The sequence below is a fragment of the Gossypium hirsutum genome, chromosome D04 (genome assembly GCF_007990345.1).
Source record: "Gossypium hirsutum isolate 1008001.06 chromosome D04, Gossypium_hirsutum_v2.1, whole genome shotgun sequence".
NCBI classification, from domain to species: domain Eukaryota; kingdom Viridiplantae; phylum Streptophyta; class Magnoliopsida; order Malvales; family Malvaceae; genus Gossypium; species Gossypium hirsutum.
Window position 1 is genome coordinate 4,715,560 of NC_053440.1, and position 13,563 is coordinate 4,729,122.

Sequence of the window (13,563 nt, forward strand, 5' to 3'; positions counted from 1 at the left end):
ATTTTAAATATTTAAATATAACCATTAAATATTTGTAATTAGTATTTTAGAAAATATATTTTATTTTTAATTAATAATTTCAACACATTTATAATTAAACACCAAGAAAAAAAAAGAAAAAATACTATGTTATTATAGGGGTGAAAAAGTAATTAAGCACTAAAAGTGCTTCTGGAAGAGAAAAAGTTAAAAATTTTAGATTCTCCTTTTCAGAAGTGATTTTTAAAAGCACTTCTAAAAATCTAAAAATTTCAGCCAAAAGCAACTTATTTAGCAATGTTTTTCTTTCAAAAGTACTTTTAGAGCTAAAAGTATTTTTTTTTAAGCACTGCAAAACAGGCCCTAACAAGAGGGTGAGGTGAATAGCAAGAGGGTGAAGTGAATAAATTTAGCCCTCAACTGATATTGTCTCAATTGAGTCATAATTTTAAAAAATTAACCTTCAATATTTACATATTATCTCAATTTAGTCCTAATTCTAAAGATTTAATAACTATATTAATACATAAATAATTTTTAAAAATCTAAAACTATTAAAAATAAAAAATATAATTTTTTTTAAATTCAATGTAGTTAAAACCCAAAAATATTTAACCAAAAAAAATCATTATTGATTCTTATATCCACCAGCTTCTCGTTCTCGAAGAAACTTGGCATATGAATCACCATCATTAGCTTTTTTCTTACCCAATTTTTCTCTTCATTTATCACACTTTTCGCTTTAAGCTCCGTTTGTTTGATTGAAAATAGCTTTAAAAAAATATTTTTTATATTTTCTTGTGTTTGTTTCATGGAAAATAATTTGGTCGACGGAAAATAATTTACAGGTATTATAACAAACTTATAATAGACATCGATAATGGCAATAAAACGACTACAAAACAATAAGAAAAGAAAAAATAAAACACACAGGTTTTACGTGGAAACCGTTTCAGGAAAAACTACAGGTAGAGGAGGAGAAATTCACTAATGTTGAAAATTGAATGATACAAAATGAGTTTCTACTATATCTATTTAAAGGTTGAAAAACCCTATTCTAATTAATGTCAAATAGAAGAAGCGTAGTTTTATATGGATTTTACTTGTGTTACATGATCCCCTTATTTTGCCACTGTATTTATTTCTTCAACAAGTGACGGGATTCAAGTCACACAAACTCTAACAACAGGTTTTCTTATAAGATAACTTAGCATTTTAAAAAACATAAGTCATTTTCAAGAAAAAAAACTTTTTTATGGGTGATTTACGGGTTTTTTACTAAAATAATGCAAAAAAAAAACGAAAATAGTATACCTTTTTTTAAAATTTACCAAAATGGTACAAAAAAGCAGTTAAAAAATAAAAAAAAGCATAAATATGGGCCAGCCACAGGCGGCACCAAAGGTGCTTGTGGCAGAGGCGGCACCAACATGTTCGTATTTTGGCCCGTTGTTCTTATTTTTTCCTTGAATTTTATTACTTTAAAAAATATACTATTTTCTAATTTTATTATTTTACATTATTTTAGTACATTATGTTTGAAATGTATTCATTTAGTGTGTTTTTTAAATAAATTTTAAAAAAAAACCCTTATTTCGGCCCTTTGTTCGTATTTTTTTCCCCGGATTTTATTACTTTTAATAAAAATATATTATTTCATAATTTTATTATTTTACATTATTTTAGTACATTATGTTTGAAATGTATTAATTTACTGTGTTTTTTAAATAAATTTAAAAAAATCCTTATTTCGGCCCTTTGTTCGTATTTTTTTCCCAGATTTTATTACTTTCAATAAAAATATATTGTTTTCGTATTTTATTATTTTACATTCTTTTAGTACATTATGTTTGAAATGTATTAATTTACTGTGTTTTTTAAATAAAATTAAAAAAAACTCTTATTTCGGCCCTTTGTTTGTATTTTTCCCCCGGATTTTATTACTTAAAAAATACTATTTTCTAATTTTATTATTTTACATTATTTTAGTACATTATGTTCGAAATGTATTCATTTAGTTTATTTTTTAAATAAATTTAAAAAAAAAACCCTTATTTCGGCCCTTTGTTCGTATTTTTTTCCCGGATTTTATTACTTTCAATAAAAAACACACTAAATTAATACATTTCAAACATAATGTACTAAAATAATTATGTAAAATAATAAAATTAGAAAATAGTATTTTTTTAAGTAATAAAATTCAGGAAAAAATACAAACAAAGGGCCAAAATACGAGCATATTGGTGCCCCTTCTGCCACAGGCACCTTTGGTGCCGCCTGTGGCAGGCCCATATTTCTTCTTTTTTTATTTATTTTTTTAACTGTGTTTTTTGTACCATTTTGGTAAATAAAAAAAAAGTATACTAATTTGGTTTTTTTAATTTTTGTGTATTATTTTAGTAAAACATCCGGTGATTTTCTTTTTATATAAAAATTAATTTAAGTTAAGCTTAATATTATTATATTAATAATAAATTTTTATTTTTAAAATATTTAAAATTAATAAAACATTATGATTTTCAATATTATTAAACATACATATTCAATTATTTATATCTAATCATATAATAATTTATATTTAAATTTTATTTAATAATAAATTTTTAAAATAATAATTTTAAATAATATTATATTATTAGAAATATTCAATATTAATATTTTAATAATAAATATTTATTACAATTATAAAAATATTAATAATAAAGAGAAAGGATTGTATGAAACAGTGAATCCACGTCATCCCTATCCCTTTCCAATAGGAGAATGATAAATCAGATTTTTCTTCCTAGTTGGAAAGGAAAAGGATGATGTAAAATCACAATGTCATACAATCCATTCTCTTTAGAGAAAAAACGACCGAATCAAAGTCAGTTCGATCGAATAACCCAACCCAATAACCCCAAATTGATTAACTAAAAAAACAGACCGAATCAAAATGGGTTCGATTTGGTCAATTTTCCCAATTAAAGTCAATCAGGTTAATTTATTAAGCATGGAATTTAATGTCTCTCAATGAACAAAATCACAAATTCAAAATTTGTAAATAAAAAAATGTTACTTTTATTTAGGGGTTTAATCCAACTTGACTACGAATTTAATCATGATTCAATATATGAGTACTTGATATCGAAAATCTTTTGCGAAATATTAATTTTTTTGGGTATTGTCTTTCTCATTGGTTATGATCTTCGATTATTTTCCTATTTCATTCACTGTTGCGTTTTTAGTTAGATTAGTTTAGTAATTTTAGATTAAAAACTACCACTCCAATTTGTAGGCTAAATAATAGAAAAACGGTAATTACTAGTACTTTTAGTCCTCGTGGATACGATATTCCCTACTCACCATAGCTATACTATTGTTCTATATGTGCACTTGCCTTTGTCGTAATTATAGTTAGTTTAGTGACAAACACTATTTCAAAGAGAAGACGCATGGAGTGAATGAGAAAAAGAAAAAAAAAGGTTAATGGGCAAGAGAAAAAAGTGGCGGTAGCTAATCTAGAGACTAACACAACCGCTAGACAAAAACAAAAAGATAAGAAGCAAAACGACTTGGAAAAAAAATTAGGGTTTTATCACTACAAAATTTAGTATTTGTCTTGGTGGATAAATAGAAAATGTTAAACAATACAACAGTAAAAGATACATACACCTTTAAACTTTTAGAACTAATCTATATTACTCGGGCTTTAGCTTAACAGGCTCAGAATCTGTTTGAATAAAGTATGCCGACTTAATCCATCCACCAACTCTTATCCTGGTCAACTTACGAGTCCTGAAATTATAAAAAGACACCGACCCGACATCCACCATAAACAGAGTGTCAACAGTACAAGGAATGAACTCGAGAACGAGGCAGAGGAACCTTTTCGTGTAAGCTTTTCAAATTTATGGTGTGTTTTTTAATCCAAATCTTTTCATAGTTTAAAATCCAAACATCTAGCATCTTAGTTTCTTGTCTAAGATGGATCAACCCGAGTTTCCCTTCGCATGACACAGGGGCGATCTGATCACAATGATCATTTCCACGAAGTGAGTGCGGCAGTGAAGTCATTGCCCGTTCCTCTTTGTCTCCGTCGAAAGATAACATGGTGTACTTGGTGTACTTGTCTTGTTTGTCGTTGAACACAAGCCAATGGAGGGCGCCGCACGCAGAAACATCTTGATTGCACTCGAAATAGTCGTTGTGTGTTAATTTTAAATCGTCTGATTGTCTCCATTCCCAACTCTTGGACTCAAATATCTCGCAGTGCCATGATTTTTCATTGGAAAATACATTGAAATTATCTTCTTCGTTGGAATATTCTGAATCGAGGTCCAACTCGAGGTCTATAGTGTCGTCGCGGCTGTCGGAGAGTCGGACAATCTTGAACCATAAAGGGTTCGATCCGAGCACCAACATGCTTATCTTTGCCGTCCAAAATCGAGGATTTGGAGACGGAACAACTTCCCACTGTTGAGTCGTTGGTTTACAAATATAAAACGGGTCATCTCTACGTTTTCCCGGGGTGCATAAAACCAAACCTCCATTGACCGTTGGTACAATCCAACCAGGTTGGGGTAAAAAATTAAGTAAATCCTGAGTTGGTTTTGGATCGAGTCCTGACACCAAGTCCGAAGTCAATTGACCAAATAGTCTCGAAGATTGAACTAAATATCCCACCATTGTTGATGTCCTTTGAGAATGTAGCCGCATAAAATTAGATTCGTAAGTGAGATCCTTGCATTCTTTCGAAAGAACCCTACACTTTTTCATTGTTTTCAAATCAGCCCTTGAGAGGATTTCAAATAAAATATCGGTGCTAAAATCGTAAGACGCCATCAATCTATTGAGAAACAGAAGAATATGCAGTTAATTACAGTGAAGATTATTAATTAGGGTGTTTATATATATATATATATATATTAATTGGATGAATTTAATTCTGGTTAGAAAGTAACTTCTAGTTCGAATAAGAGTAGGATTAGGTTTCTTACAAAGTTTAAAAAAAAAATCAAATTAGCTTCTTCTTTTTTTAATTATAATAACAAGACAAAACTCGATTTAAGCCCAAACTACACTTGAAGCGGTGAACACCTTTGACCATCAGGCCATTACATAAAAATAAATTATATGATAAGAGCTAAAATAAATTATATGCATTTATTAACCAACCCTCGATGAAAAAGAAGTCGAGTCTCTTTTTTCCTTCTTTTGAAGAAAACAGTAGTACAACCCTCGATGAAATCAGTATTTTCGCAGAGGTTGCATGCAGCGGCTAGGAGAGCTATTGGGAGGTTCTTCCTATATGAAGACATAAGCTTTTATGCAGTTTGGGACAATTCATACTACCAGCCTATGTTTATGCTGTAGCAGTTTGTGGTGCGGGCGCTTCAAAGGCCCCTCATAGTTTGAGATGCGCACTACCATTAGGAGTAGAAAGGAAGACCCCGTGAAGGAATTTTCAACTATAAGAAACCTCACTTAAGAAGAAGTAGTTGAAGCTGGGCTCCGAACTATGAGAGTTTGCTTTTGTTTTATGTTTCTAAGAGCAGTCTATCTGATCAAATAAGGGATCAGACCGCTCCTGGTGTTCGAACTAGTCATTAATGGTCAGATGGTCGGCTTCATTGGTATCCTTTCGGTATGCATTGCGAACACTTTCAGTTTTAGCGTCTTATCTTCTTTAGAGAAGTGAAACTCGAACGGATAGAGCTGATGGTCCAACTACATAACTTTTTTCTTTTTAATAAAGCTAAATCTTTCTAAATCAAGATTAATAATAGTTTATATGAATTTTCTTTTTATAAGTACATAAAAGTAAAAACTTCTCTTTATTTACTGTAAATTATCTTTATGTGCATGATTCTTTTCTTTTGGATATTGCAAAATTAATTATTTAAATAGTAGACACGACTCAATGAGAGAGCAAGCAATCAAAAGTCGGTTATCTCAAAGCAGAATTTGGAAGTACATATACTTTACTACTGCAATTGGCCTTGCTATTCAAACGCGATGAAAGATAAATTGAGTCAAATGTTGTAATTATTCTGGCTCATTCATGTTATTATTGTTGAAGCTTGTGAATTTGTTGCTAAACCATCACCTTACATTACATTTTATCTCATTTGCATTTAGGTTAATTTAATTTAATTTTAACATCTATCACGCAAATTATTATGTTTCCTTTACCGATTTGTAAATTCTTAATTTTACAATATTTGATTAACATATATCGTTCTTTTGGATGATAATTCTTTTATTTATTACTTGATAACTTGATAATGACTGTATACACTTACACAGACCGACGCATTACAATTATCTGTTGAATTTTTTCTCTTTTTATGGTCCATCACAGTTCTTAGGTTGATAGCTTAGCCTAGGAATGTTAGAAAATAGTTTTTTTTTTCTTTTTAATGCATGAATTGCCTCTTTCTGGTAGTTTGCCTTTTTTGTGACTTTCTCTAATCTCTGTAGTTTGCTCTCTATTGTATAAAGTTTGAACAATTTTTCCTACTATGCCTTATCTTCATTAAGTTACTTAAATACTCAATCATGGCATCCATACATTTAGTAAAATAAACAAAACTGTTATATGTAGTTCCTTCAAGTGAGTCATAAGCAAATTTTCTCGAGAAACAAACAGAAATATGGATATCATTAAACCCCAGAAATAAATAGAATCCACCAAATCTAATGCTTTAGAAGCTCAATTCCCCTTTCTGAATCACAAAGAACACAAAAGGAAGCCCATAACTGAATGCCACTAAGCCTGCCATTCCTGTGAAAGAATTAAACTCGAAAGCTGAAAGTTCATGAAATGAAAGCCAATGGAAAAATGTTAAATTACTTTTTGGACCTGAACTTGGTTGTTTTTTCCCATCGGGATCTGAATTTTTTTTTATCTAAGTTAGACCTTGAACTAGGCAATTATTCTCACATAGGGTCTTAAATTTTTTTCCAAGTTAATCATTGAAATTTTCTTGAAACTCTAAAGTTCAGTCCCCAGTATGAAAACAATTGTTTAAACTCTAATATGATAACAAATGTCAAGTTCAAGGACTAACTTGGAAAAAAAAAGTTCAAGCCCTAATGTAGGAATAATTGTCTAGTTCATGCCCTAATGTGGAACAATTGTCGAGTTCAAAGACTAACTTGGACAAAAAAAAGTTCAAACCCCAATGTGAAAGCAATTGTCTAATTCGGGCCCTAATGTGAGAACAATTGCCTAATTTTGGCCTTAATGGAAAAATTGACAAGTTCAAGAACTAATTTAGACATAAAAAAGTTCAAGCCCCCATATTGAAAATATTACCATTTTTATAGCCTAACTTGCAAAAAAGAAATTCAGCTTCCCAACATGAGAATAGTTAGTGGAAGCTCAAAAAATGATTTAAGCAAGTAGAAAACAAAACTGGTTCTAGTGTCACTCACCATATGCAACAACACCTCTTCCAACAATTTTCCTCGTCTTTCTTTGCTTAAGATCCACTGCTTCTGATAAACATACCAAATGCAAAACCATGGAGAGTATAACCAACAAACTCCCTGTTTTCTCCCTAACAACTCTCTCAGCCAAATCTAATGACCACAATCCAGCTATCTTTCTTACATAACCTTCAACCACAACCTTAATAAACAACAATACTCCAAGACACAGTGCCACTTTTGCAACATGCTTGATATACCCTTTTGCTGAGATTCTCCAATTTAGTAGATTGACAATACAAGCACAAGCATAGAGGGGAAACCAGAAGTACCAATCTAAGGAAGAAATTATCAGATATTAAAACAAAAACCCAATATTATTAAAACATAAAAAAAACAATAGAACTGGAAGTATACCAGGGTCATTTAATTGAACTGATGAAGAAAAACCAAACATAATTGCCATTAGCAGAGAGCTGCAGGTGAAAAGATTTCTGGGTTTTGCCATTTTATTAGGTTGAACATGGAAAACTAATTTAATTATTATGATATATGCGTATATTAACAAAGTTATGATATAGTCAACCCTTTCTGGCAGCTGATTTTCCCTTTTATATATATATATATATCTTCCATTCCATCATCAATGCACTAACTTTAATAAAATTGCAAATTTTCTTGTTTTAGAGGATATGTTTATTGGGGATATTTCGAGCATCATTTACTTATTACACAGATGGTGCGATTTGATTATTATTATTATTATTATTATTATTATTATTATTATTATTATTATTATTATTATTATTATTATTATTATTATTATTATTATTATTATTATTAGTCTTCTTGTTTTTTTGTGAAACTTAATGTCAACTTTGAGATTAAATTGGATCTCATTATATCCAGATTTTTAAATAGATGTCACTTTATATTTTAATAAAAAATAAAATTATAAATAAATGAATATTATTTTTTATTTTTTAATATGAAATTTCATATTTTTTTAAAAATCTTATAAACAAGACTTAAACAATATTCAAATTGTTTCTTTTTTATTTTTATTTTATAAATAATAATTTATTTATAATACATTTAGCTTTGTTCCTTATTTCAATTAAGAATCCGTTGTAGATCTGCCGACATGACTTCCCACCCACAGGATCTCTAAAACTTCATTCTTACATGTATATCATCAATTGTGCTTGCCCTCAAGCAATAGTTTTTGAACCAACTTGAACATGGCGTCATTAATGTAGAAAAAAAAAAGAAAAAAAGTTGAATATGTTTAAGTCTTCTTTATGGATTTTTCTCTTAAATTGTTTTATTTATAAAATTATTATTTTATTAAAAAAATCATGTTAAAAAAAAGTAGAAAATTGAGTATTCATTTATTTATAATTTGTATTTGCTTTTATAAAGTTTCATGTATTTTAATAGAAAATTAAAATTTTAAATTTATATTTAATGTTTTTTTTGAAATTTTAAAAATCAAGACTAAATTAAAAGAATGTGTAAAATTAAGGATTAAATTTGTTAAATTTTTAAAATTAATCCAAATTTGATAGAATATATAATTATTGGAGAGCTAAATTTGTTATTATGCCAATAACGAAAATGGTTTTCGTTGGTGATCAGATGAATATTAAATTTTGATAATGTTAGTGAGTTAAATAAAAAAATTTTAAACCTGAATGATGAAAGTAAAAACCAATTAATAGTTGAGTGAATATTTTTATAAAATATAGAAATGGTTTAAACACCAATTAATCCTTTAAAATAGGTCAATGCAAGACTCATGTCTTATGGTACCACATTATCAGTTTCTCTTTCTTCTCATGCTCAACTTTTGTCAATATTTTGGAACCACTTGTGTTTGTTTTAAGGTTAAATTTTATTATTAGTCCCTATGCTTTGTGAAAGTTATTGATTTAGTTTTTATATTTTAGTTTGATCAATTTTAGTCCTGTACTTTTCAAGTTTTATAATTTTAGTCTTAACCCAAATAATATTAGCCAAATTCATTTGATTAAACTCAATTACTAGTTCTGTACTATGCATACTATTGCGGATTTAGTCCATCTTATCTAATTAGATTATTCTAAGTTTCTATATTTTTTGAAATTTAAAATTTTAATCTTAATGTAAATAATAGTCGTTAATCCGTTAATTAGATTTGTAGTGAGTATTATGCGAAAATATCAAGCTAACATGGCATTTACACATATGACAATATGTTCGGCGCATTAAATCTTGAAAATAGCAAATTTTAACTTAATGAATTAACAATAATCGTTTGGTGATGATTGAAGTTTTAAAATTTGAAAGTTATAGGGACTAAATTGATCAAATTAAAGTATAGAGACTAAATACATAACTTTCCCAAAGTACAGGGACTAACTTCAGAATTTAATCTTTGTTTAACGCACCCGTGGAAACACAGTGCACATGGGAAACATTCTTCTCAATATTCCTTGCAAACAAGGGAACTTAAAAAGTGGGAACACATCCATCTTGTACTCTTTTGCTTTTGCCTCTAATGGTAAAAACCTTATTGTTTAACAAGTTCGAAAGTTCATATAATCCAGCAATGAGTTGTTTTAATATTACAATCAATAGCAGCAAATACAAAATAAAGATGAAGATATAAAGCGAATAAAATATCTAAAATACATGACACAACTAAATAGAACTGAAAAATGAAGTTGGGCAGGGAGGTATGGGGATCTCAACTGTCCCTTCCAACATCAACAGTACCTTCTTCATGGAAGGGCGCAGTGTTGGTTCATCCAGGATGCACCACAGTCCTACAATCACCATCCTTTCAAGTTGTTTTATATCCACCTCCTCATCTTCCCCTACTATCTTCCCTACCTCACCGGCTTGGTAACGATCGTAGACCCATTCTTCAAGGACAGCTTCTTCCTCCTTGAGGCTCCAATTTACACTCCGTCGACAACATATGATCTCCAATAATACGATCCCGAAGCTGTAAACATCTGCTTTCACTGTCACCGGTAGTTTCCTGTGCCACTCTGGTGCAACGTACCCCCATGTTCCTCTGATCCCAGTGAAGGTCTTGGTTTGGTCTGGCTTTAGCAACTTGGCCAATCCGAAATCGGATATTTTCGCTTGCCCGTTTTCGTCCATTAGTATGTTCTGAGACTTGATGTCACAATGGATTATTTGAGTCTCGCATTCTTCATGAAGATAGAGGAGACCTCGAGCTACGTCGCGAGCGATTTCCACCCTATCGATCCAACAAGGTCGTCTTTCGGGTGTAAAGAGTACATCGGAAAGTGATCCATTGATCATGTACTCGTATATCAACAACCTATTAGCTCCGTCATGGCAGTATCCTAGTAGTCGAACTAAGTTTCGATGATGAGTTCTCCCAATGATTCGCATCTCGTTTTGGAACTCTCGTTCGCCTTGGTCTGATATGTTGTCCAATCTCTTCACTGCCACAACTTTTGTTAAACCATTCAACATTACCATCCCTTTGAAAACGGTCCCAAATGCTCCTTTCCCGATTTCTTCCTGGAAATTATCAGTCATCGCCACGATTTCTACAAATCTAAACGAAATAGGAGCAACGTTCTCGCTCAATCTTATGTTGCTGTCTGTAGAAAACCTTTTGTATCTGAAAACACGACTCCTAAGGATCAAAGCCCCAGAAATTACCAACACCATGATTGAAAAACCAATCAGTGAAAGCCCAATGATTAAAAGTTTCCCATTCCCATCTTTAGGTTCATCAGCATGTTTTCTTGGTTCATTAATGGATGAATATATACCTACCTTGATCAAAGCGATGTTTGAATTGCTAAGATCCCTTCTCCCATATCTCAAAGGAAGCCTTTGCTTCGTGCATTTTCCATCATTAAACATGGCAGCCTCACAGTTACAATCCTCATAACATGCTGTCTCACATTCTTCTCTGGTTGTTGAAGTCACCTCAGAATATCCAGTATCTTCCCATACAGTGTTTTCAGCTGCCTGAATGGTATACTGGATTTTCCCATCATCGTTTTTACAGCTGTCACTGGAGAAACTTCTCTCGCAGCCAGCAGTGAAATTTCCTTCTATAACTGGAGCAAATCCTGGAAGACATCTACAATTAGCTTCTCTATCTACATTAACGCAATAGCCATTAAACCCACATACACCCATGGGTGCACACTTGTCTGACGTAGATGACCATATAACTGATCGATTCCCGTTCCGATCGAGTCTGTAAGAATAGAGTCCTAAGATGCCATCGGAATCAATTTTCATCAGAGAAGTTGTTCTGTTTGTATCATCATACCCTCCTGTGGTTAGAAGCTTTATGTTGAAGCCTGTGGAATTGAGCATGTACAAATGGCCATCATTGTCGAGATTCAGGCTCACATTATCTCCACTACCAAATGTACGAGATGACCAATAAGCATAACGTGCTGTGTCAGGAGTGTCCACAGGGTACTGTACCAAGTTTCCATCATGCTGCATCTTAAGACGAAATATGCCAGTTGACTGGTCAGTTTCCGAGACACTAGAGAACAGCTCCATCCCTGCTGAGAGACGCTGTCCTTGTAGAATGCTAGTGGTTGGATATTGGAAGCTCTGCCATATCATGTCCTCGTCAGAGTTGTATACAACGAAATTACCAGTATCAAGCATCGAAGCTGCAGCAATTTTCTGAGAAGCATCGGTGACGATGTATACGTCTCGTCTTGGCGGTGACTGAAGAATGAGCCTTCCATCGGTTGTAAGAACCAAGCTAGCAGTGCTTGGAACAGGAGGATCATCTCGGTTGGCAGTCCAAACTACTGTCCTTTGAGGAACTCCAGCAAGGAAAACCCCAACACCATAGCCCTTACCTTGGGCATAAAACCCAAAGCCATAGAGACCAGAAGGGGATAGCCATGCGGATTTGCCGGTGGTCGTGGGTGTCAAAGATGAGCCCAAAAGTATAGTGGAGTTCCTTGGTTGAGCTACTGCATGCAAATGAAATGAAAAGGAACACAGAAGGAAAAGAAATGAAATGGCGACCATGGCTGAGGCTAAAAGGTACAATATCCCTATAGATTACAGAGCATATCGTTATACATATATATGGTTTAATGAGTTTTGAGAGCCAATACTTTGAATGAATTTTCCATCTTTCTTTTCTGATAGGATAGTAATCAGTATGCAATTTCGTCGTAGACAAGTAGGTCATACGCGTTGACCAATCATCGATTGGCTGCAGCTAAGGTCTAGGCACAATTATAACTTACTTTATTTAGGTCTCAAATTTTTATTATATTTTAAATTTTACTCAAACAACTTGTATATAAATAACCCTTAATAATGCATTATTTTATATGGTCAAACTGCTTTTTTTAAGTGGAATGATAAAATATTTATATTTAAATTTACATAAATGTATAGAAAATGACTTAAGTAAATTTTTGAGTTTTTTTAAGCAGGCAAGTTGTTTAGCTTTACCATTAAAAAATGGTTAAATCTCTTGCTCTTTCTTCTTCTTTTCACAATTTCTCTCACACCTATCTTGACCATCGAGTATCAACCAAAGCTGTGGGGCTTTAGCATTAACAGATGACTTTACAAATGATAATCTATTACTTGGTCTTTAAAATTAAAATTTACGGTAAATCATTTAAATATGATGGAATTTATTTTTTAGTTATTCAATTATAAAAAAATTTAAAATATCATCCTGCTAATTCGTTTGTTTGTTTGTTTGTTTTTTTATCTTTTTTCATCTAAGTGTTGTTAAGTTTTTTATAAGAGGGGTCATTTGAGTCTTAACTCGACTGACATAAGTATTATTGCCAATGGAAGAGGAAGTGGGTTTGACTACGCAAAAGTACATTATCCTTCTATTTATTGGTTAAGAATGAGTTATGAGTAGTTCTAAATATTATATCAAAAAGAACAAATATAATCAGAACTTTTAATGAGATTAGCAGCAAGAGGATGAGGTGAATAAATTTAACCCTCAACTGATATTGTCTCAATTGAGTCATAATTTAAAAAAAATTAACCTTCAATATTTACATATTATCTCAATTTAGTCCTAATTCTAAATATTCAAAAACTATATTAATACATAAATAATTTTTAAAAATCTAAAACTATTAAAAATAAAAAATATAATGTTTTTTTTAATTCAATGTAGTTAAA

At 31.3% G+C, this 13,563-nt stretch overlaps 3 protein-coding genes across 3 annotated transcripts; all 3 read right to left on the bottom strand.

Moving 5' to 3' along the window:
* Nucleotides 1-3,804: 3,804 nt before the first annotated feature.
* Nucleotides 3,805-4,803, bottom strand: LOC107960891 (uncharacterized). Its single transcript, XM_016897145.2, has one exon. The coding sequence runs from the start codon at nucleotides 4,801-4,803 to the stop codon at nucleotides 3,805-3,807; it is 999 nt and encodes a 332-aa protein (XP_016752634.2).
* Nucleotides 4,804-6,533: 1,730 nt separating this feature from the next.
* On the bottom strand, nucleotides 6,534-7,917 carry LOC107961411 (uncharacterized). The gene is made up of 3 exons (XM_016897550.2): nucleotides 7,810-7,917; nucleotides 7,399-7,728; nucleotides 6,534-6,745 (listed from the first exon to the last, which is right to left on the bottom strand). Exons 1-3 carry the CDS (start codon nucleotides 7,898-7,900, stop codon nucleotides 6,666-6,668), a joined length of 501 nt encoding a protein of 166 aa, XP_016753039.1. The 5' UTR covers nucleotides 7,901-7,917; the 3' UTR covers nucleotides 6,534-6,665.
* Nucleotides 7,918-9,927: 2,010 nt separating this feature from the next.
* On the bottom strand, nucleotides 9,928-12,444 carry LOC107959465 (G-type lectin S-receptor-like serine/threonine-protein kinase LECRK3). Its single transcript, XM_016895529.2, has one exon. It carries the CDS (start codon nucleotides 12,427-12,429, stop codon nucleotides 10,075-10,077), a length of 2,355 nt encoding a protein of 784 aa, XP_016751018.2. The 5' UTR covers nucleotides 12,430-12,444; the 3' UTR covers nucleotides 9,928-10,074.
* Between the last annotated feature and the right edge of the window lie 1,119 nt (nucleotides 12,445-13,563).

What these genes read in the sequence shown, in the direction of transcription:
- LOC107960891 (XM_016897145.2), bottom strand. Translation starts at nt 4,803, where the DNA reads ATGGCGTCTTACGATTTTAGCACCGATATTTTATTTGAAATCCTCTCA.
- LOC107961411 (XM_016897550.2), bottom strand. Translation starts at nt 7,900, where the DNA reads ATGGCAAAACCCAGAAATCTTTTCACCTGCAGCTCTCTGCTAATGGCA. An exon ending in AGTTCAATTAAATGACCCTG is followed by an intron (nt 7,729 to 7,809) that starts GTATACTTCCAG and finishes TTTCTTCCTTAG; the next exon opens with ATTGGTACTTCTGGTTTCCC. An exon ending in AAGAGGTGTTGTTGCATATG is followed by an intron (nt 6,746 to 7,398) that starts GTGAGTGACACT and finishes ATTCTTTCACAG; the next exon opens with GAATGGCAGGCTTAGTGGCA.
- LOC107959465 (XM_016895529.2), bottom strand. Translation starts at nt 12,429, where the DNA reads ATGGTCGCCATTTCATTTCTTTTCCTTCTGTGTTCCTTTTCATTTCAT.